The 24,625-nt window shown below is 37.9% G+C and overlaps 1 protein-coding gene across 2 annotated transcripts; it reads left to right on the forward strand.

Moving 5' to 3' along the window:
* The first annotated feature begins 454 nt into the window (after positions 1 to 454).
* TSPAN3 (tetraspanin 3) lies at positions 455 to 24,625 on the forward strand. Of its 2 annotated transcripts, XM_059823874.1 has the most exons (7): positions 455 to 590; positions 12,145 to 12,336; positions 13,379 to 13,453; positions 16,969 to 17,070; positions 18,188 to 18,340; positions 18,628 to 18,711; positions 23,669 to 24,625. In XM_059823874.1, exons 1-7 carry the CDS (start codon positions 528 to 530, stop codon positions 23,759 to 23,761), a joined length of 762 nt encoding a protein of 253 aa, XP_059679857.1. In that variant the 5' UTR covers positions 455 to 527; the 3' UTR covers positions 23,762 to 24,625. The 2 variants fall into 2 exon arrangements, with proteins under 2 accessions (XP_059679857.1, XP_059679858.1); XM_059823875.1 differs by lacking the exon at positions 13,379 to 13,453.

Raw genomic sequence — 24,625 nt, forward strand, 5'->3', positions numbered from 1 at the left:
CCCCCAGCGCTCGTGCCCAACACCGCCCTTCAGACTCCTGAAGGCACAGAGTCCTGCCATCAAACCACTCCTCAGATGGCAGTTGAGTGGGGTTTCTTTTGCCCTCATGATATAAACGTCTACTGAGAGATGTCATTAGCTGCGGCACGGGGGATCTCTGAGGACCGAAGTGCTGACCGCTCCAGGCTAAGCTGCCGTCGAGGCTGACGAACCGCGTCCCTCTCCTGAGGGAGGGGAAGGAAAGTCCTCCAACGCGCGCGCGGCTTCGCACCCGCCCCTCAGGGTGGCACGCGCGGGCCAGCGCAGCGGTTCCTTTAAGGGGGAGCGGTTCGCCATCTTAGGCTCCTCCGCCCCCTCCCGCCACGTGACGGAAACGGCCGCCATCTTAGGCTCCCCGCGCCGCCGCCTCGGCTCCTCTGGGTCACGTGGGGCGGGGCCGGTGGCGAAGCGGAGCGCAGCTGAGCTGAGGGGAGCGGAGAGGAGAGGAGAGGAGCCGCGTGGCCGGAGGCTGAGGGGCGGCAGGCGCAATGGGGCAGTGCGGCATCACCTCATCCAAAACCGTCCTGGTCTTCCTTAACCTTATCTTCTGGGTGAGCCCGGGGGCGGCTGGGGAGGGTCAGGGTCTTCGGGCGCGGGGCTGCCTCTCCCTCAGCTGCGTGGTGAGGGGAGGGCCCAGGTCGGCCGTGCGCGAGGCCCGGCCCTGAGGGCGCTGCGGGCCTGCGCCGGGCCGCCTCGCCGCTCTCCGGTCCTCGCTCACGTACGGCAGCAGCTGGGAGCCCCCACCCGCGCCGCCTCGCCGGTTCAGTTTGTATTTAAACACTTCGTGTTTAACAGGCGTCTTGAGCCCCTTCGCGGGGCCCTGTGTTTTAGCGGTGGGCGCAGTCCCTTCCCTCCCAGTCCACCGCCCCCAAAGTTCGGAGGTGGGTGAAGCTGAATCTGTTGCCTCAGTAGCCTGGCAGTGAAGGTGTAACGAGCATTAGAGGTCTTGAGGCAGAGACGCTTGTGTAATTGAACACAGCTTGAGTTGCATTATTGAGATTTTCAAGTCTCTTGTCAGTTTAATTTTTGTAGAGCTGTTACGGCCATCTAGTTTTTGGCCTTCTATTTTAAGGACGTCTATCCCAAATACTTAGAGGTAACTATGGAGCAGCGTTTTCTTTCTTGTATTTTTAACACGAAATTAGGATATAGATATATTGAGAGATACATATATATCTTAATAGTCCATGTTTCACTTTTTCCAGTAACCACAGTTGCATAGTAGTATTTATGCATCGCTTAAACCTGCCACAACTACAGTCGTGCTGACAGTAAGACAAAAGCTTACCCGGGTTCATGGAACAGTAGGTTGCTGTACGCGGCCTTTCTCAGGATGGGCATACAGGCTGTAGCTTGGCATTACATTCACTGTAATAATTGGCCTGTCAGAACAATGTAATGCTAAATAAAGAAAATCAAATTAAAGTATATTCTGTAGACTTTAAGAATTCCTTTTCTGCATTTAGCTGCCGCATTTCTCATCCTCTAATCGTAGCTCCAGGAACAGAAGATCTGTTGTCCCAGCTGTTCAAAGATTTCAGCTTTGAAAAAGTAATAGTGGGGTAACAAGATATTAGAACATAAAAATGTAGCTATATATAGCTACATCACTTAATATTGAAAGCCATATGAAATCTAACAAGTGTTACAGGATAAATGTTCTTGTCTAAATTTTTACAAAGGAATGTCTCTCATGGGTGCCTAAAAACGAACTATGGTCAGCGAAAATGCATATCTGTGCAGTCTCACCAGTATCTGTGTATACAGCTGTTCAGAGAGATGAGCAGTAAATGTGAGGCATATTTGACTTTAAGTGGTGCATATTAGGAGTCTGTAATTTTAACTTTGAAGTACGTGGTTACATCAACCTTTTAGTACAGCTGTTTGTTTAGAATCTGCTTTGTTGGGTGTGGCTTTTTGTTACGTGCATAGCTGCAAATGGCATTAAAAAAGCTATTTGATATCTGCTACGTCATACTTAAAGTTTTGGACTGGACATGTAGTTGTGAGTTGCATTCTTGATGGCATCTTGAAGTAGGTTTTTCTTTAGTTGCTGATAGAAATTAGGCTCTCTTTTGAATAAAAGAACACAAATTCTGTATGCAATTTCTCCCCCACCCCAAAAGCTTAGTGATAGTTTTCATATTTTATATATTTGAAAGGTATTGTTTGTTACTTGCTGCATTTAGTAATTTAATTGCATGTTGAAGTTTTTAATTACTCATCTTAAACAGCAGTGAATACAAAGTTATTTTGTCTAATGCTGAATCTAGCACTTTACAATTTTTACTTACTACTTTTTGAGACAAACTTGACTTAATTTAAGATGGACAGGTTGTTTTTAGATAGGATGTACTTCATGTCAAATTAAAATGTCACCTATGTTGTATTGTGTAAACCATTTCCAGCCTTAGAAGTCAACTTATGCTGATAGCTTTCTGGCGGATGGGTAACTGGGTTGCTTGTGCTGGAACAACCTTACCGCTCATGAGCTGCATGTAGAATGAGGCAGGATTTCAAAAAGTGAGAATTAAAAAAAATCAGTGGTTTTCCTCTTTTTAGCAAGCTGTAGCCTAAAAATAGGAAATCTACATACTTTCATCAAAAGTAGTACCTCTTCATTTTTAAATGGCAAAAGAGAAAGAACAATTCCAACTCTTGATCTAGCATGTTTAGTTTGTTGACTGAGCTGTGTATGTTAATGCTTGGTGCTCATCTAGTTGACAATGTAGTTGCTTCTGTGCTGTTACAGAAATCTTTTGCTTGTCATTCATATGTAGTTCCAATTTTGATAATTAGATCATCCAGATTTCCACTGAGACTTGACAATAGGTAACTGCCTATAATTGGTCAAGTAACTATGAAACCTCCTTTAATTGCTTTTATAATTTTAATGTGTCTCTGGGGTATCATATATAAGTCTTACATATGATCATCATCTTCATGGTCATCTGTAATAATAGCAAGTTGCTTCTGTATAGTTTGCTGTAGAAAGTTCTGCAAGAGTAGCTGATCAAAGTGATTTATAACTTTTCCCATTCTCCGACCGTGGGTCTTGTATTTGCGAGAATGTGAATGTTCAGAGTGCTTTGGTAGCTGTCTTACGAGTGCGAGATGTTCAGAAAACTATCATTTCTGTTGCTGAAGAAAAAGCAGAGATGTTTTTGTTATACTCTGTAGTCTAGAATGTAACAACTTTTTTAGAATTTCTGTCAAGTCTTCTGAAAAAGGCAGATCAGGCTTGCTGACAGGTCACAGCCATACGCACTCATTCATTGTCTATGACTGCTGACTTTAATAACCCAAACTCCAATCAGTTTGCCAGTGATTCAACAAGTTCATCTCCTTTTGAAGAGTCTGGTGCTACTTACTAAATTTTCTAGTTGATGCTATGAAAAATGTCATCTTTTTTCTGTGTAGTCTTGTGAAAACTTTTTTCACATCCTGTTAAATTCTTGTATTAACTGTACATTCCTACATGTTAATAATGACTACAGGATTTTGGGTTTTTTAAAGAAAATGGGCTGTGGAAACTGTCTTCCACTCACAGCGGGACAGGTGCTAGTTTATCATACAGAAAGATGGACAGACTTTAAGTACCTTTCCAAGTTTTTGGTGTGGTACTTTGACAGTTTAGCTGAGTTGTATTTGCAGGAGTGTCAAACATTAAGTACATCTACTGTAGACACACGTGTTGCCTTAAAAACAAAATACTACGGGAAATCAGCATCATGAGTAGTAGTCATCAAGAGTAGCCTGATGTCTGTCTTGCATGAAACGCTTACTTGAGTTTTGGATAATTTTGCATAGAGTGCTTAAGCTCAAAGGTACTTAACAAAAAAATGCATTGATAAGAAGCATTGGTTAAAACTTGCCCTTCTTAGAAAGATCAGAGGAATACAGATCAGATTAATATGTTTCTTAGTGTTTTGTTGTTATGAATTAGTCTTGGAGTAGATATGATAAATGGCAAAGGAAAAGCAGTCCTTCAGTTGGCCTTTATCTTGTCTTAAGATTGCACAAGATCTATTTGGTCAACTAGTGACTTCATATTCATTTAGATGATGCTAAGTCCATTTCTTTAAGGAAAGGTATTGCATAGGAGGAAGTAACTGTCATGTGAAAGACAATACACCTTAGAAATAAAATAACTAAACTTCTAGTACACATATTCTCAGAAATATTTTTCGTGGAGTGGAAATCCCAACATTGATCGATCTGTCTGAGGATTTAGTATGTGGTATGAGGTGTGTGGGTTTTTTTTTTCCAGTGGGGGGAAAGATTAGAATGACTGGTATGATAGGAAAACATTAAACTGTAGTCCTAAAAGTCAAAATAGTAGTGGATAATCAGAAATATTTTTTGATATCTTGGTGATGAAATGTTGAATATGACCAATTACAAATAAAAGATGATCATAAAGTATTTGAAAATAGCATGTTTTAAAAGAAAACTATTGTTAAAGTACAAGTCTGCGTTGATTTGAAAGAGGAAGAAATAAATTTACCTGGAACAAATATCTGAAGACTACTGTTAAATGTGTTTATTTTGTGTACTCTTAATTTAAAGCTTCATTGGGTGACTTGCATAATTCAGTTGAAAGCACCTTGGAAGAAATGAGAAGATGACAAAAATGCTAGGGAAATGTTTCCAGGGTTATGTTTAGGATATAGGATAGAAGGATAAAATATTCAGAGTGTCTTGTCTTGCTTCAGAAAAGGGAGTCTGTTTATTTTATATTCCCAGAGAATATATGTGCTTTGGCAGCCTGCTCTGCTAAAACAGTGCCTAATACCTTGTGCTTGCTCTGAGGTTTTTTTTCTTCACCTATATGTCCTCTTCGTTGAGAAAAGGGATGAACTCCGCTTCTGCAATACTTTCAACTCAGTAGTTATGAACTAGCTTTTTAAGTTGCTCTTGAAATTATTTAACTGACTTGAAATCATTAATTTTACAGTTCATTTGACTAAGCTATTATAAAACATTCTTTGGTATGATTGTTTAGAGAAATCTCAAGGCTTCAGTTCTGTACAGCAAGAATGCTTTCTACAATTCCCTGCTCGCTTTACAACTTACGCATGCTCACCACAGTACAGTAACTATAGAATTGGAAATTATGTAGCATTATCTTAGGGGACTATCTGTGCTATCCTTGAAAGGAGCTGTAGCTATCAATGTGTATGTAGTGTGTTTTGGGTTTTCTGGTAGAAAAGAAGAAAAAAAAAATGCAGCAATTGGAAAATTCATTGAAATTTAGCAGTAGAAAGAACAAGTAGAGAAGTAGAGCTCAATTCCCCTTACACATAGGAATAAGCCAAGTAATTTTTCTGTTTTACTGGGAGCTTGAGAATTGTTTCTCATCTGGACTTTAAAAGCTGCGGTAATGAAGAAACTTCTTGAGAGTTTTTTGGTGATCAAAGACTATAATTGAGATGATCCCAAAGGCTACCTGTCAGGGATTACTTGACTGAAGCCTTTTTTGTGTTGAAGGACAGTCATGGATGTGTAAGTTGAATGTTTTGTGCTTCTGCTGCTATAGCAGTGAAGTGAGTGTACTTGCAGGATTGTGTAATGGTTTGGAATCGCGCATTAATGAAATGAATTTTTCATAAAAAATTTATGTGAAACTCTGGAAGTGTCATGCCATGTCTGAGTGATTTTTTTTTTTTTCCTTACAATGTTTGGACATGAATTTCCAGGTAGCAAACATGGGCAAGGCCCTGATTTTTGGTAGGGCTTTGATTTGCTTTTAAGTAGCATTTATGTTTCTTTACAGGATGAGTTTCAAGTCTTTGTCTGAGATTTTTCAGGATGTTTTGCATTTGGTCTTGTGCTTAAAAGTAGAGCTAATACCTAGCAGAAGCAAAAACAACTTGCAAAGCTAAATGTGATATCTTTGAGTAGTACATGGAATTTGAAGTATCGCTTTACCTGGCGAAACTTTGTAGCATTGTTCTTGTGCAGGGCCAAGGAATCTGGAAACAGTGGGGCACCAGGTGAAGTTACAACCCCGATGACTAAATAGGTATAAAAGAATGGCTATATCGTTAACATCTCTTCTAGTTTAAAAAACAAAACAATGCAAGAAAAAGTCTGCTAGTGCACTGCCTCTCGCAATTAGTGATATTTAAAATATGTAATGCCAAATGCGAAAGTAGTCTAGCTCAGCCTTTTACTTTAGCTGCAAAAGCATTTGAAGTTGAGGTTTTTATGAATGGTGTTACAAAATGAGTTTGGGTAGTATAGACAAAGCTGTCTGGCTTACTTGAATGTTGCATGGCTTTGTTTTATAAGCCTTTAGAATATTTCTAACTATGTTACAAAGTTGAATGGATTTGCTAGTTTTCTTCTCCCAAAGGATTTTTTAAGACAGTTATAGCTCAGTGTTCCAGTTAAATTATTATTGATGAGAACAAAGTAGAAGAGTATCAGAAATCATTGGGTTCTAAGGTGGATGGGCACCAATTTAAGCAAGTAGAGAAAATAATGTCAAGTATGGGTGTGCATTTGTTTTGGAGGGGAGTAGAAAGAGAAATACAGAATAGTGAAGGGATGAAAAGAATGTAAGAGAGAAGTAAACAGCAGAGATCCTATAGGGCCTTTGAAGCTAAAACTGCAGAACAAGATTTTGAAGGACAGAAAGCTAAAAGAAAAACTTGAAGAAGTAGATAAGGAGAATTCTTTCTCTATCTGACAGTAATCAGGTTATGAATACTCTAGCGTTGGAGAGAACTGAAAATGTCAGAGAAATACAGTAGAAGTCAAATAATGGAGAAGTAGTGTGAAAAAACACTTTTTAAGATACTGTTCTAAGAAGCCCAAAAACTGGGTGGCAAATGACAATACCCGTGTCCCTACTTACGGGTAGGAAATGTTCAGGCATTGGTATGCGTGAACAAAAGTAACTGTTACAAAGAATGAAACTGATATAACTGCTGACCCTCAGAAATCTCTCCTGGAGTGTATGTTTTCTTAAAAACATGTTTGCATCAGACTAGGAAGGCAGTGAGAACAAAGATACACTGAAGTTTAATGTAAGGAAAGCAATACACAGTTTGGGAAGATGATCCTAGGACAGGATCCAGGCAGAAAAGGTGAGGGACTCTTAGTGTGGAAGAATTTTTCTTTTTTTTTTTGCTTCTTTTTAGCAAAGACAATGCAGATGGTCTATCTGAATACACCATAGGTGTATTTTACAATCCCAGTCTTGAAAGATGCTTTAGTAGTGGAATGACCAATAATTTGGTCTACAGGGATATATGTATTACTACCAAAATTTACCAATTAGCAATGGTAAAGTTGGCAGCAGTAGGAATTTATAAGTAGGTGTCTTTACCAAAAAGGTGAAATATTCCTCTTACCTAACTGGGTATCAGGTGTAAGTGTTTTCTCCTAACTTTGCTGCTACCTTCATTTTCTTGTTCAGAGTGCATGTATTTTTCTTAAAACAGTGAATAAAATGCAGATTCTAAAGGAACAAATACTATTCTTTGGCCTAGTTGACTGAAAGAGTACCAAAAAAATTTCAAAGACTCTTTTCTGTGGGTTCTGTTGTGGTTCCAAAGTGGAGAAAATTCAATAGCAAGGTAAACAGCAAAAGTAACATGAAGGATACAAAATCTTTGGACAAGTTTTCGTGAGATCTGTTTGGGAGCCACATTAGTAGGATAGTATAAGGAAGCATTAGTTTGTAAATGGAGCTGCATTGTCCGTGGTTGATAAACAAATAATCAACAGAACAAGTAGTTTAAATATCTTACTTAGCAGTCACCTTAGCTAGCCAAAATTTTAGCTTTCAAACTGCTGCAGTGTGTGAGCATTACTGAAAACATGAAAACAGTTCTTGGTGTTCATTTTTCCTCTGATGAAAAGGATATCTAATTGTTCAAGCCTTTTGCAACAAACAGTCTTCATTGACTGTACTTGCCTTGTCAGCCTTTTTAAAGGTTAATTCATCCTAAAATAAGAGTATGCCACTTCAGGTTCAGTACTACAAGTTAGATGCAAACAACTCTAAAAGGATGTGCGAATGCTGAATAACCCAGTCATCTCCCTAGAGCAGGCATGTGACCTGGCACAGATTCAGGAGCTGCTGCCATCTCTATTCAGAGCCTTGAGCAGATTAAGTTTGAGAATCTTCCTTTGAGCCCTGTTTATCAAAGACTTGCTTGAACTGTGCATGGTTCATATATTTGGCTTCCATCTGATGATGGGAAATGCGTGACTGTAAATGTGGTAGCTTTTTATTCAAATGTCTTTGACTTGAGTGAGTTCAGACTTCTGCAGACTTACTGTTTACTCTGCAGGATAATAAGCATTGACATTTGAATTGTTTTACGATTTTTTTTAAGTTATCCTTGTGTCTTTACTTGTGATACAGATTTCAGTTTCTCTGGGTGATTCCATTTTTGAGAAATTATTTAAGTGCATGGTGCTGTTTTGGGTGTTTTTTTACTTTTAAAAAGTACACATTCAACTTTATTCTTGGGTTGCAACAGGTAATAAATGTGCATTTAACTGGTGCAGCGCTGATCAATGTAGATTGCATACTTTGTATAGGTAAAACTAGCTCTTTATCTGTTGTCACAGTATTTATGCTTTCTTTACATTAACATATAACATGGTACTGTGGGGGTGGAACAAAACCCAATTGTGCTGAGGACCAGATCTTGAAACTACTGAGTTGTGGGGAGGGAGGAAGGATCTCAGGCTAGTCTGGTCCCATCCACTGAACATCTATTAGCCATTAGCACAGTAAATGCACTCATCTTCTGGTTTAGTTTCATCCAAGGTGAGTCCTGTTATACACTCCTAAGACTATTCAGTGATGCAAATCAGAAGGTAGTAAGTGAAAAATCATCAGAAGATGAGCAAAAGGATTGCTTCAAAAGCACTTTCCTAATCCAAGCTAAAATGCTGATTTAGAGATCTCCCCCCTTCCTGGTTTAGAGCAGGCTGAAGAAAACACTAAGCGTCATGTGGTTGTGATGTGAAAGGAAAAGGGAAGGCTTTTGAAACTTGTTTTCCTGTAAACTAACTGGGTAGCATTGCTGTTATCATTGTTCTGTGATAGGCTAGGTATTGTACCTGTTTAAAAATAGTGTTAAACTGTGATACGCAGGAAAGGAGTTTTAATGTCCAGAGCTTTTAAAACTTGTGAAAGTTCCAGCAGGCACCGTGGCTTTCAGGACTTCACCCGCACCCACTCACACCACACCCCGCCAAAGAGTACTTGGTGAAGTGATTCTGAGGAAGAGATAGCAGTACTTTTTAAGGGTATGGTCACCTCATCAAGTTGAGGCAATGTCTTTATCTTCAACTTCCTCATGATTCTAGTGCAAGGTTTAGAGACATATGAATGCACACTGCTGTTCCCAAAATTCTGTAGCTTCTTCCACAACCTTCTTTAGAAGCAAAACCCAAGGCCAAATGCTGGCATGGCTGATTAGTCATTATAGTACCATGTGTGGAAAGGACTTAGTGAAGTCTTCAGACCAGGCTGTTTTAATCTGAGAAGTCTAAAGAAAATACTTTCCAATAGTTGTTAGAAAAGATTATTTTTTTTTAACAAGCACAGAGTGTGGCTTTTCTTAGTTTCTGAGACAATATTTCATCTCACTACTTGTAAGACTTGTCTGGAATAATACTGGAAGAGCAAAGTTTCTTAAAGTGTGTATGCTTCTTGTAGTAGGGAGGGAAAGCTAATACATGTAGACAGTTGGGAGTTTTTAAAGGGTAAACTTTTTTGTTTCAAATATATTCTTTAAATATGTGTGCTCATGCAGTTTATGAAGCAGATTTTTCTTAAAAAAGAAAGAAGCCACTTAAATTTCACACAACAGAGAAGGACAAAGGGGTTCACAAATGGTTCTCATTTCAGTTTTGCGGTGTCTGATGCCAGTCGCAGCTGTGTTTTTATTCTGCCACCTTGCAATATACCATACTTCTAACAAGCATTTTAGTTCTTAGAAATGGGAGATTACATCACTGTCCTGTCATTCACATGCTTCATTGCTAGGCAACAGTTAATGTAATTCCATTGTTCAGTGATGCTACTTTGAATCTTTGCTTTGTGTACAGAAATGGTATGTCTGCATTTTGCCATGTTGTACCTAACATGGCAGGACTTGTATAGTTGGATTAGCATTTCAACATCTTTTGTGTAAAGGGGCGATTTTGTAATAGCTTGTTCACTTCAGATTTTCTTGTCTGGAGAAGATGTTTTGCTATTGGTCTTTGGCTGTTACTGAATTTTCAGTTTCATTACTGTTGCATGTGCATAGCACCTTTTGTTGGATGAATGTGAGCCTCCTGGATGCTTTTAAGATTCCTGCGGAGTACACACTTACCTTCACTGCAGAATAGAGGCAGAAAGGTGAAATATAATCCTCAAATCCATGCAGAACTGATGATACTTTTGAGCTGGCTCTTAATATCTTTTTCTTTGACATAGTGTTTTTATAACAAAGTGCTGCAGGGGATATTCCATATGTAAATTACTATTCTAGTAGTGTTTATGCAGTATTTCATAGGAAGTAGTTGCAGTAATACTGCAGTACATCTAGTACATAGTAGCAAACAGTGCTGAAATACTAGGTACCAGTCGTCTTATGGCTTGTCTTGTTCTGTGCCACACTGAACAGGTTGCCCAGGGAAGCTGTGGAATCTCCATCCTTAGATTTTCAAGACTTTGGACAAAGCCTTGAGCAGCCTGGTCTGAATTCATTGTTGACCCTGCTTTGAGCAGGAAATTGGACTAAATGATCTCCTGAGGTCCGTCCTGGCCTGAATTATTAATTGATTCTTTGAGTCTACAATAGCATGACCCAGTCTTATAGTATTATAGCTGCTCAAACTAGCTATATGTGTGTCTGTCCACCCTCCTCTTTGCAGTGCAGGGATAGGGGTAGTTACAAGGCCACTGAGTGGGAAAGGAGGGCTGGAGGCAGCCTGTGGTGTTCTTCCTCAGGTCAGAGCTGAAGTGTGTAATATGCCAGTTGAGTGAACTCTTGTGTCCAGGGTATGGATTGGATAGTAATGGGGACACTACCTTTTACAGCAAAATTAAATTCCCCAGATCATAGCTTAGTCATTGCATCTTCCAAGTGGATTGTTTTAGCTTAGCTTTGTATTGAGACACCAGAAAAGTGTGTTGTGAAATACTCAAATTATGTTGTCCATCATTGCAAATCAATTGAACATAAATGCTTCATTTTAATACATAGCAGGACTGTTTCATTCTGCAGCAAGTGTGAAGACAGTTATGAAAGACATTGTAAAGCAAAAATTTATAAGGCCCTTCTATTTTGAAATAATGTATGTTAGCCGCCTCCTCAAGCAACAGCTGTCTGTCCTTCACTAGGTCTGCTCAGCTTAAAGTTAGTGAAGGTATTGATGTGTTGGCATCTGGAAGGGAGGTAAGGTCATGTCAGATTGGTGTAAGTACTTTGTCTTAGTGTTTTAAATCGATATAGTGGCAGATCCATCCTACAGTTCTTGCAATAACTTTAAGTGATTTTTTGTTTGTTTAATAAAGACGATTTTGTACAATGATTCTTCGGAGTACATCTCTTAAAAGTTTTGTGGTATGTGTCTCTAGGTATTTGATTCTGTTTCTTAATAAATGGTGGTTTATATTTGTTTTATATTTGTTCCTGCCTGCTTTGTTGATTAGAATCAGATTTTCCTTGCTGCTTGGATGGGCTGGAATCCTGTTCTCAAAAGTATGAGTTTGTGAAGTTAAACTATGTAGAAGGCATAGTACACAGCATGGGAAGAAAGTATTTGAGAACACAGAGCAAGATTTTGATGTTCATAGCATGGTTACCCTCATTTCTTGACTACATGCCTCAGACTTCCATAGTGTAGTCAAAACTAAATCTGCCTAGATTAAATGTAGTCTGAAAACTACTGGCTAGCCTCCATTTGAGATATTCCTAATAAACATATGCTATAACCTGGTAAAGGTGTCTAAATTTAAAAAACGTCTAATTTCTGAGGAAGACTACTTCATGGTGTTTGATAAAATAATTGTTGCAAAGTAGCCTTGCTGAAAGGAGGGTTTGGTGTTCAAGGAAGCTCACCATATTATTGTATCTGTTGTAGGCAGCAGCAGGCATACTGTGCTACGTGGGAGCCTATGTGTTTATCACATATGATGACTATGATCACTTCTTTGAAGATGTCTACACACTAATTCCAGCAGTTATTATCATAGCTGTGGGAACACTTCTCTTTATTATTGGACTTATTGGGTGCTGTGCCACAATTCGCGAAAGTCGCTGTGGACTTGCTACGGTAAGTTGCAGAGTTTTTATATGATGATGTTTGCCTGTTGTATATTTAGCTGCCTTCCCTTCTAGTAGACTTCTAAAATTTTTTTAAGTTTGTTCTAATCTTATTTTATGGCCTTAAATGTTTTCCCCCTATATTTTGTTATGACCATCTTATTTCAATTTCCTGTTCTGAATAATGGTGTTAAATTAGCCTGTTCTGGCAGCAGAAGGTTCCTCAGTTTTACCTTTTTCAGAACTGTGGTCATCTCTTTAAAAAAAGTAAACCCATATGATTAAATCATAACTGTTTCTAAATCTCACTTTCATCTGTTCTGGTTGAAAAGCTGAAATTGGACAGAGAGAAAGGTGATCCAGGAGCCTTCTTGTTTTAAGTATCTTGCATTGAGGTTAACTGAGGGTTGTTATGATGCCTAAATATTTTTCCTTATGGCTTAATTTGGACACCTTGCAGTATTTTATGCCATGTGTTTCCAAGCATTTTAACTGTAATTTCAGCCTGAGAATTAGGTAAGAGAGGCCAGTATTTAAACTGGCCCCATGGGGTTTTTGGGGGTTTTTTGTTGGATGCTGTGTAGACTTCTTTAACAGTGCATTTTAAAAGTGCTCTTAAATTTACTGAGACAAATGCATAGCTTGCTGTCTGTGTCAGTTGTTGCAGGGCTTAATCTGAAGAAACATTCCCTTAGTCCATCTACTATTCTTAGTAACAGCCTGGGTCGCTTCTTTGATGTGACATTCCTATTTATCTATTAGAAAGAAGATTGAAAGAAACATTTGATTAAATCAGTCCAATATGGTATTTTCTGTCCTAATGATCAGCACTTGCCTGGCTGGGCAGCTTCTTATTACTTGGTGAAGCTATGAACACTGTAGTTTATTGAATGAAGTAAATTCTGGGCTTATTTGATCAACTTAATTGCCTGCTTTAAGTTATCTGTTAAATCAAAACCTTACCTGAAAAATTACTTTCAATCTATATGGAGACTTTCAGAAAGTAAATGAATAAAACTATTTGCACGAACGCTCTTGATTATATTTTACAGTTTGTGATCATCCTGCTTTTGGTTTTTATCACTGAAGTTGTGGTGGTGGTTCTTGGATACATTTACAGAGCAAAGGTAATAAGTTCTCAATTTCAGTAAATGTTTTGTTGTGAACTGTGGCCAAAATATAGAGGTGTCATCTTTACTGTATTTGATTCTGTAGAACTGTTCATGGGTGTTTGTTAAGGGAATAAAACTAAACCTCTAAGTGGGTTAATTTGAGATATCAGTATCTTAAAATTTAGAACATCAATATTCTTCAAAGCTAAGTAGAAAGTTTTCTCAGAGGCAAAAAAAATAGCTGGAATATAAACAGTTGAACAGTAGAGGGGGGGTCATGGTAATTGGTACCTTTCTGTTTTCCAGATGGTCTTCTAATTTATTTATGCTTTGACTTTGTAAGTGTTTTAGGTTACACAATATTTGAACATAGGACATATTGTTTTGCTATGCAATAACTTAAATGTCCTATTGTGTTTTGGTATACAAACTAACACTGCATAATAATAAAATCAAATAGATTGAATGTGTTAATGTATGCTGTCTAGCTTTATACAGGTTGTTGACGAGGGTTATGGCTAAAGAAATTGTGGGTTCTCCCACTGTTTGTTTAATGGAAGTTAAGAAACAGGACCAGAAAAATGAAATTATTTGTGTTTCTACCAGCATAATATGTGGCAGAAATATACCACATGGTATTAGAGAGTCCATGATGTAGCATGAAGAAAATAAGTTTTTAACTTGCACGGTTTCACTGGCTTTTGTTGTGTCCACATCTAAATTTTGCCCAAAAAAATAGCAAAAAGGCATTTTTAGCTGTGACGTGTAGTTTGATCATATTATAGGACACTTCAGTGAAGTCTTAATAGCAAGATGAACTACACCACCATTTACCTTTCTTTGGCCTTCTGTGTTTATATAAACAACACAGGTCTTACTAGTTCAGTATCCTCTCCTTCTTGCTTTGTCCTGCTGTCCTGAAAGAAATGGTGAGATAACCATTAAGTAAAAATGTAGAGTTTTTGTTTGGTTTACAAAGGAAGGCTGCCTTGAGTAAGCAGCTAATGAGAGGACCTTGAACTATGCATCATAAATCTAGCTTAATAACAGTTAGAATAGGTTGCTTCAACAGAAATGCTCTATCAGTGATGCTTAAATTCAGCATATATTTTTCTTGTGGTCTACATTTGATTTCTGGTATCTCGGCAGTGCACTGAGAAGCTCATTTGGGACTCTGAAGCTTGTAGTGGAAGTAGTCCTTAGAAGCAACCGAGGAGAGCAGTACAGTTCCTGGAGAGTAGGAAACATGTTGAGTAACACTGAAAATTGGGTTGGTCCCAGCTGCGTGTTCCTGTTGCCTCTCATTTTTTGTCTTGCTACCATTCAGTTTCACAGCAGCTGTAGGTAATGCAGGGTTGGAGCTTGGGGGAAGAGGGAAGGTAGTCTTTTTTTGGTGGCAGCATAGTCTGACGTTAAGCCATTTGTGGGAGTCAGTATGAAAGGACAGACAGGTTTTGTTAGTAAAAATGGCAGTTTTGAACTACCCTGCAGTATTTAGCATCTTAAACTGTTGTTTTCAAGTGCAACAGGAGTGTCAGAAATAACTTCCATTTATTACCAGTGAACTGGGAGGTGAAATCTGCTTAGATTTCTGATTATTTTTGCCAGGATAAATAAGGCAGCTCTATGCCTTGCTAATTTTGTTCTGTTGTTTCTGACATGGCACATAGATCTGTGGGGTTTTGTTGGGTTGTTTTTTTAAAAGGCACCCAAATCATGTTAGAATTACTTTAGTGTTAACTGTACAAACTTCCAAACAAAACTTGAGAAACAAAAGGAAAGATTGAAGCCATGGCAGTTGTTCATCAAAACTGTTGGTACCAAATGAGACTGAGTATAATGTTGTCTCAAGAAAGTTGCATTGTGCCTTTTTAAGATACAATGACTGATCTTAAAAAATCACCTAATTTTCCAACATGCCTCTGTAAACCTGCGTGTGTGGATCCAATGCAGACTTCTACCCTTTCAGAAGAACGGGAAGCTTGCCTAGGTCATACTGTGATAGACTGACCTGCTGTAGGATCTGCTAGCATTGGTCTTTATCAGTAAAAGTCTTTTTGTAAATGGTAGTAGGATTTAAACAGGCTGTCAGTTAGTTGAGGACTTAGTGGCTTTTTTCCCCTGGATGAAGTAGTTCACTCTCTTCATTTTTCATAAAACCTGCCAGTTAGCTAAAGCTAGTGACTTCTCTTTGCATTGTATGTAATTTGCATGGCTTTCAGGCTTAATGTTGCCCTAATTGAACCATAAGCCAAATGATATGCAAGCAAGTGCTGAAATAAATTATTTAAAAACCTCTATGACAAATTGAACAGCTATTTTGTGATATCAGTCATATCAGTAAATCACATTAGTCAAATCATCAAACAATTGATTTTAAGCTCGTCTGAAACAAGTTGTGTGTGCAGGTTAAATTGACTTTCATTCATATCTGTATTGATACAGATTTACTTGTAAAAATAACCAGCATCCTGGGGGGGAGGGAAGTGGGGAGGGGAATGAAGCTTGTACTATTGCTGCAGAAAATTCTTCCCTTAAAGCACCTAAGGGAATGATGTGTTGGCAAGACCTTCCTACTGTAACTTGCAAATCTAAAGAATATGCATGCTTAGTTAATGGTCAGCCCTAATTGCACATAATTCCTGTTGGATGTGGTAGGAAAAAAAATAAATTCAGAGCTAATCTTACTATTGTACAAATGTTTAGCTACACCAAACTTTCTGTGCATTTAAATAACAGTTTACACTGAAAAATATTAAGTAATATGTTCTAGTACGATTTCCTCCAAAATGGGCATTATAAGATACCTTTTAGGGGACAAGTGATAATTCTTGGGTGGCATCCATTTCTAACACATGTACTTGACAGCATCTTTAGCAGTTTGACTCATCTGCAGTAGCTTTAGGAGCTATTCCAGTAACTGTTGCTAGGCACAATGTAGTGCCATCAACATTTCTCAGGAAGTGCTGGGAGACTGGGACTGAACAGAGAACTTGGTTGCTGTAGGGTAGAATAGTCAGCCAAAAGACCTCATTTTTGAGAATTTACCTGTGCTTCAGTGGGAATGGGAAGAGCAGGTGGTATGACTTACTCATATCCTTGTGGTCCCAAACGGAACGAGTTAGCTCATATATTGGGTTTGGTTTGGAATTATGAAGGAGTAGGAGGAAGTGGAAAGGTGAATGCATGCTCTTATGGAGAGTAAGTCCTTAACTGCATGGAATGTCTGCCACAGTGTCATAATAAAAGCTATTTCCTTTCTGAGATATATTGCAAAGCTGCTTTGTCTAAAATCTTACGGAAGATAGCTGCTTGTTTTTTTTCTTGTCCATTAGCTGTAAGCTAGCAACATCTTTGCAAAAGTCAAGTTAGAAATATAAGAAGCTGTACCACCAAAGTATGCTAATTTCAGATGATAGGGAGTTACCTTGGTTTCCTGAATTGCTATAATTACAAGTGAAATTATTTTACCTAGACCTGTACTACATCTGTTGGTGTGCTAATGCAGATGCTTTCTGAATACTTCACAGGTGGAGGATGAAGTTGATCACAGCATTCGGAAAGTATACAATGGATACAATGGGACAAATCCTGATGCAGCCAGTCGTGCTATTGACTATGTACAGAGGCAGGTGAGATTACGAGACACAGTCCTTTCTGTCCTTAAAACACAGATGCTGTGTTGCTCTGCTACTTGTGTAGCACATCTTCCTCCATTCTGACAAATTTAGGAAACAGCTGATTTGTCAATAAATAGTTTAACTCGGTTAAAATTAGTAGAATTATGGCATTGTCGTTGGGGAGATGCATTTTGTGTAGTTGGCTATCTATGAATCAGTGTTTGCATTCAAATATTTAGTACTTATGTATTTTTCTGCAGTGGAAGATTGCAGAGCGTTCTCATGTCTGCACAGACTTATCTAGAACATGGGGGGTGGAGTGTTCTTGATTCTAGCTGAAAGCTAGTGTCACAAGCTAAAAGAACTGATCAGACTTAAGGAATATTTGGGACCTTTCAACATTCTTACAATTGCATCAATTTAAAAAGTCATCTAATGTTTACATATTAAATGTCTAATACATTTAAGTCAGTCAGACTACTAATTAATACCTTGCTTAAAATCCCTCCTGAAAGGGAAAAAGGACAAAACCTGGTAAATTGACACTTAGGGCAGTACCTCTGTTTGAGGCTGCATTGTACACAAGAAAACTCCAAGAACTGCAAGAAAGTATGAGCTCTCAGCAGAATGGAGCTGTGTTTTTAATTGGTTCGTTCCTGAAGGCTTTCTACATGGCCACGTAGGCATGTGACCATATAAAATGAAATTTAATTCTGCACTGCAGTTCTGTGAGAAGAGTAAATGCTGGTTCATGCCAGAACTATGTCCAGGTTTTTTCAAACATCCATTGTAAGCTTTAAGGATAGAGCTGTTCTAAGCCAAAAATAAAGCTTTTGTCTTCTCTGGGAGACATGAGGGAAAAGGGGGTTGTCAGATGTTCCCCAAGAACTGGAACTGCAAGTCTGGGTTTTGTAAGGAGTATCTTAAATGATTTAAGGCTATAGGCCCCTTTACAATACACCCAGTCTATGATTTGCTTAAGTAACTGTCACATAATTTGTGTTACTCAAGTGACAAAGGTAGCCTAATCTTAATATGCTTGTGTTCTTGGTGTTGTAATTAGAATTGCTGTCTCATCCCACTTCTTGACTGATAAACACATTGGCTCTTTACCTGCATGTTTTTTCAGCTGCGCTGCTGTGGGATCCATAACTATTCAGACTGGGAGAATACTGTCTGGTTCAAACAAACTAAAAATAACAGTGTGCCACTTAGCTGTTGCAAAGCAGCCCTCAGCAATTGTACTGGCAGTTTGACCCACCCAATGGACCTTTATTCTGAGGTAAGGCAGCCAAAATATGAACTTATGTAGCCATGTGCTTTTGCTGACAATCATTTAATTTTCTTTTTAGTGGGAGCATGAAGTCTTGGGTGTATTTCCTTTTTCCATAAAGATGGTTTCTAGAGAGAAAAACCTCTCTCTGTTTTTTTCATCTGTGATATACTAATTAATTAGTTTTTTTAGTGTTTGGATTATCTTTCTGCCCTGTTTGATGCTTTTGGGGCATTTTTTTTGGTGTATCTAAATGTGTTTGCCAGATGGATATATAAGAAGTCTACTTGTTTCAGGGGTGTGAGGCTCTGGTTGTTAAGAAGCTTCAAGAGATCATGATGTATGTCATCTGGGCAGCACTAGCATTTGCCGCTATTCAGGTAAGAGAATGTTCTTTAGCTGTAAACTTTTTCTCAAATTAAATTCTAAACTGCTCTACAGGTTATTACAGGTATGCACAGGGTGATGACAGCTTTAGTCCCTACTTGTTTGGGGGATAAATGAACATCAGTCAAAAGGATCTAAACACTATAACATGGAACTTCTCAACGATGCATGGTCTAAAAACTGCTGCTATGTAGATGTATATTCTATTAGATTGGCTGTTCAGCTATGTTCCAATGTCACATCTACTAGAATGTAAATGGTAAATTATTTCCTGAAAACTAATTATCTAAGTATTGAGTATCATGAATGGGCTCTGATGGCATTTAACACTTGAAGAATTTGCATAATATTTAATGTCCAACTTGAAAACAAATAGCTCATATTCGTGCCATTTTAGAGGTACATCAGCTTAACTATGCTTCATGGCATACAAATAATGTCAAGACCACCCAGGAGATACACCAGGGTTTTTGATAACATACTCTGCCCTTGTTCAACTGAGCTTTGCATTGTCTTGGACATTTCTTGGTTTCTGGACTTAAGCAAAAAAAGAGGTTCTAAACTAGAGACCCTGCCTATGTAAAATTGCATATAGGCTGTCTGCCATGTGAACTGTAGTTGTTACAGTTACCCTGGTCATAAAAAGTAACTGAGGAAATAGACTAATGTATATCTCTGTATTTATTTCGATTTTGTTAAAAAGACTAGGATAGTTTTCTAAACATTTCTGTAAAATTGGAATTTTGAATGCTCATCAATTTGGCAGGCTTAGTACATTAATCACATTATTTTCAGACTGTTCCAATGTTATGGCATCTGAGAAATGTAGTACATATGCTGAATCCCAAGAGGCTTGAAAACTAATTTCAAAGTTACTTTTGTGCCCTTAGTAGCATCTGAATTCATAACACATTGTACCTGTGAATTCAGGTGCTTTAGGCACTTCTGTTTTCAAAAGCAGCTTTTGAGCTGGACTGTATGTTTGATGGTAAATAATCATTTGCAAGCAGTCTTGTGAAAATACGGTTAAATTCATATTTCAATGCTACAAGAATGTACTCACAGGTAATGCTATTCAGTAAAATTGTTGAAATGTCCAGAACCAGATTACTTCAGCTATGGAACTTTAAATTTGGAGAGATGTGTGCTCAGTCTTCTGAAGGAAGGTACTTTTTTAATTGCCGTTCTTAAAGCTTTAACTGTTAAAGCAATATTTAGTCTGCTTGAACACTGAAATATATTTGTGTAATGTAAATGAAGGTATTTACCAGAATCGTGGTTACTGTGGCAGATTATTTATGTAGGAAAAAAATGTATGTTATGAGGCTGGCTGAGCTGAATCCCAGGAGGAGGCATTATTCCTAGTTTGGGAATTTGTAGGTTGATTAACAGGTCCACCCCAAAATGCAGCCCAGTTATAATCCTCTCCGGGATTGGGACAGAATTTCTGACACATGTTTGCAATGGAAATATGACTGCTTGCATCCTTCTGTTATTCCTGGCTCATCAATCCTAGGCAAGCATATTAGTTGTAACCCTTCTGCAGTGGGTGCACTTTGATTTCTCTCCACATGTCAATAATCAAGCAGAAAGTATATATTGTATAAGCAGTTTGTCAAGAAAATAAGAACATCAGAGAAATTTCTTTACTAGTGCTGCAGTATAGCATTTTGCAATCTTTTTGCTTAAAGTTAAAACAAGCTATGTGATACTTGCTTAGAAAATGCATAGAATAAAGATAAATATAGACTACAGGGTGTTGGGAATACCCTTGAAATTTCTGTTCAGTAATATTCACTGAGTGGTAGTCACATTTAAGTCTATCAGAGGTCATATTCTTGTATCTTTGCTCCACAGTTCAAATGGTTGTAAATTCACGTGTTTTAAAAAGACATTAGTTTCAGTCAAGTTGATATAGAACAGTCTAAATATGGTTTAGTTTATTTATCCTCTGAAACTTAAGACGTAAGTTGTGACATCCTCTTATTTGTAACACGGAATATAAGTATGTACTTAGCCTCATACTCAGCAAAATAGTCTGTGGGCTAATTGAAATGGAGATAAGTATGTAAACTTCAGCAAATGGCCTGTAACCTAGGTCATGTCCTATAAACTTAGAGGAGTAATTATGTTTTTCTTACCTTTTGGTGACTTTTACTACCTTTCCTATGGTCTCTGCAGAGAGTCAACTCTGAACAGATTGTTATTTCATATGTTATGCAATAAGGCTGTCCAAAGTTCATTTCCTCTAACAGCTTACATTCAACAAATTTTAGCCTTCAGTACTTTAAAAGACTGAGGAGAATTTTTGCAAGGCTTGGAATTTGTGGAAAACTTAAGTCTTTTCTGCATAGAAGTAATTTTTGGTATGTTCATGTTTCAGTTACCATGGGGATCTTCGAGTGTGCAATAATTCCCTGCTCTCAACCACAATGACAGCACAGAACTATTAATAAATAGGAGGCAAACTGAAGGGAGCAAAGGCATTGCAGTGCAGTAGAAATGCTGCTTGATTAGCTGCAGAGTTCATGCTTAAAGGTAGCTTTTGTAGTTAGTGATCATTTACAAGATACTGAGCTTGGTGTGTGTGTATACAGCCAGTGAGCTTTTTTGTACAAAAAAGCAAATTGGTTTGAAAAATTGGATACAGTTACTGCTAGCAGGCAAAATTTTAAAAATTAATAAAAAAACCTAAACAAACCTTCTGACTGTGGGAGAGGTCTAAACTTTTCTGGAAGTTGAAGAGGGGCATGCATGGATCCTTCCTCAACACAGACTTCTAAAATATTTTTATTCGCAATATTAAGTAGCAACTAAAGAGAAACAGAATCAAATGCCTTAGAAAAAGTTTTAGAGGTGCTAGCATATTTTTCAAAATTACATAAATCATTTCTGCAGAGAAAGTGGAAACATGGGAGTTACTTCTGTGTTTACAGTGAATTCTATGCTCAGTGGCCTCCTAAAGGGTATAAATGGTTTAAATAGTAAGTGAAAAGTTGATTACATTAGGTTTTATTATAGTACCTGATTGTTTCAGATTTTATACAACTCTGTATAAATTCAATGTCTTGAGTCATTGAACAGAATTATCTTTGTGTGAATAACTAAATGTGACAGAGCTACTTCTATTTATTTGACATCAATGACTTAAAAGAATTACAGCAAAAGACTGAAGGAGGTGTTTCTTTGCAGCACACTCTTTGTTTTATCCTTGTTTTGAACAGGGGAAAAAGATGAAGGTTTTGTACTTGCAGGCTGCAAGCCTTCTTCAGAGTTCTGTAGTAGCCACTGACAACTACCATAAACTCCATCTCACAAGTCGTAATCTAAGTTGTTTTTTTAATTGTGGATATTAGCTCCTCACTTAGAAGGGCAGTATCCATGAAGAGTCATTCTCTCATGTAACTCTGTTTTTTCCTCTTACTCTGACATGAACATAACAACCTGAGCAAGCTGATCTAGTTGAAGATGTCCCTGCTCATTGCAGGAGGGTTGGACTAGATGACCTTTAAAGGTGCCTTCCATCCCAAACTGTTCTATGATAATGTATATTTGGGAGTTAGTCTGCGAACTGGAACCACCCAAGTACTGATGGAAAGTGAAGAAAGTGCTGTTTTTACCAACAGGCTGAAGTGCCATACTCTAGTTTACTCTCCATATGCTTTTTTGAACCTGAGCTGGCTTCTGCTATAGATCCAAAGCAGATAATACAACTCAGACAAAGAATATTATTAATCTTTTTCCTTTCCAGGAAATGAAAAGCTCATCGTAGACTTTCATCATGCCTCTTTTTAGTCACTGCGTATTTAGACTTAGGATTTTTAAAACATTCTCTTCAGTCTTTCAGTAGACTTGAGTACTTATGTTGCATGTACCATCATTTAGGTTTAAAATTTGTTATACATGTGATGTTTGCATCAGACTTTATTGAAAAAGTGAGTAATTCTCCTTTTGTCCGGTGCTGTGTTGTCACTGGGTTTTTGCTGTATCAGTGAAGAAGCTTTACACTTGGTTGTCTGCTCACCCATTTCATTCTTGTTTGCTTTCTGTTGAAGGGTTATTTGGGGTGGTTTTTGGTTTTTTTAAGAAACTTATTTACCTTCTGGGTGATGCTTTTATAATCCAGAGCTATGACAGGAGCCTCTTGAAATATTTGCATCTGTGAATAAACTTCTATGCATATGACCAAATCCATACATTCTCTTACTTTACTAGAAGCTACTGTCCATTACTGTAGGCCATGGAACACAACTCTATACCTGATTTTTTTTTAGTAGGTACAGTCTTACTCTACCTTCAATAAACATGCAACTTCTGTAAAATATCATGCCCTACATTCATCTGATTTAAGTCTTGTAAATGTATACTGGGTGATCATACCCTAAATTCCTGGCAAACTTGCCAGCACAGTCATGGATGGTGCTGTGAATTTTAGCAGCAGGAAAATGTCTAAAAGTGAATAATTCACATTGGACTTAAGCTTTCTAATATGACATGTTAAGAGATTGAGCATTTGAAATAGATTTCAGCAGTGAAGTAGGTTCCTAAAACTCTAAAGTTTTGCCCTTTCTCATCATAGCAATTAGAGGCTAATGCATTTGAATTTCACTTTGAGTTTTCATACCAGATACAGTATCTGAAATTCTGTACCTTTCATTAAAAAATTAGTATTTTCTTCCATCTGAATTATTGAGGCAGGATACAAGTGGCTGACCAAAAAAACTTTTGTTAAAGATGTTCAAGACAGTCTTGCAAGAAAATAAGGCTGGAGTTTTTGGCCCTCGTTTTCTGCAGCAGGAAATGAAGCTTTTTCAAGAACAATGCATTTGTTGCCACTTACCTTATGGACAATTACAGTCGGTGCATGCTGACAATTTCTGTGCTGAGGTTAAATCTCTTGAAGTACCTTCTTTGTACTCAGCTTGTTTTCTTTTTTGTTTCTCTCCATAGCTTCTGGGCATGTTGTGTGCCTGTATAGTACTATGTAGGAGGAGTCGGGATCCTGCCTACGAACTTCTCATCACTGGCGGAACCTATGCCTAGAAGAGAATGCGAACGCGCAGTTCAATCTTATCTCACTTATGTGGAAGGTGAATGGGCCAGGTCTACTGTGGTAGCTTTCTTGCCCTCAGCTTAGTCAAAGCACACCTTTCACAGACAAGGACAGCTGTACTGTACACTGGTGACGGGCAAAACAACTCAGCTTTACACACACCCATATAATGACCTGTGACTTTCACTGTTTTAGCCGGCTATTCATGTATCTAAATGTTTTAGTATACTAGTAAACTTTCTAATTTCAGAGCCATTTGCAAGTTAAGTGTAACTTGGTTGATATGAAAGTCAAAGGATGTGTGCCTACTTTGGTAGATTACCTCTAAGCATTAACTGGCTGATTCTTGCATAGAGAGAGAGGATTCCTTAAACCTTCACTACATGGAACTTTTTTGGCCAAAGTTGTACAAAGGAAGCCAGCTGTATATAATTTGAGAAAAAAGTATTTTAATCTTGCCCTTCACCAGTGTCACTTTTTAACAAACACTTAAGTGTGAAGTCCAGTACACTTTATATATAAAAAATTGTAAAAACAAAAAAGACTAAATGAGATTTTAGGATTATGTGACTGCAGTTTCGACCTTCAGAGATCAAATCTTTCAAACATTAGTGGTTTAAAATATAAGCTGGCTTTTCAGGAGTATAATGTATGCACTACTGTTCTATAATGAAATACTTCATTTTTCTATGAAGAGCGGTTTTATGTGTTGAGTGAACTGTTTGACTGTAGATCTTAAATTGGATTGGAAACAATGTAGCCATGTAGACTAGCAAAGTAGTATGTGAAAGTGATCTCAACTGTAAATAGTAAACCTGATTAAATAAATCTCTGTATATCCTCCCTATAAACAT

This window comes from Gavia stellata, chromosome 13 (assembly GCF_030936135.1).
Source record: "Gavia stellata isolate bGavSte3 chromosome 13, bGavSte3.hap2, whole genome shotgun sequence".
Lineage (NCBI taxonomy): Eukaryota > Metazoa > Chordata > Aves > Gaviiformes > Gaviidae > Gavia > Gavia stellata.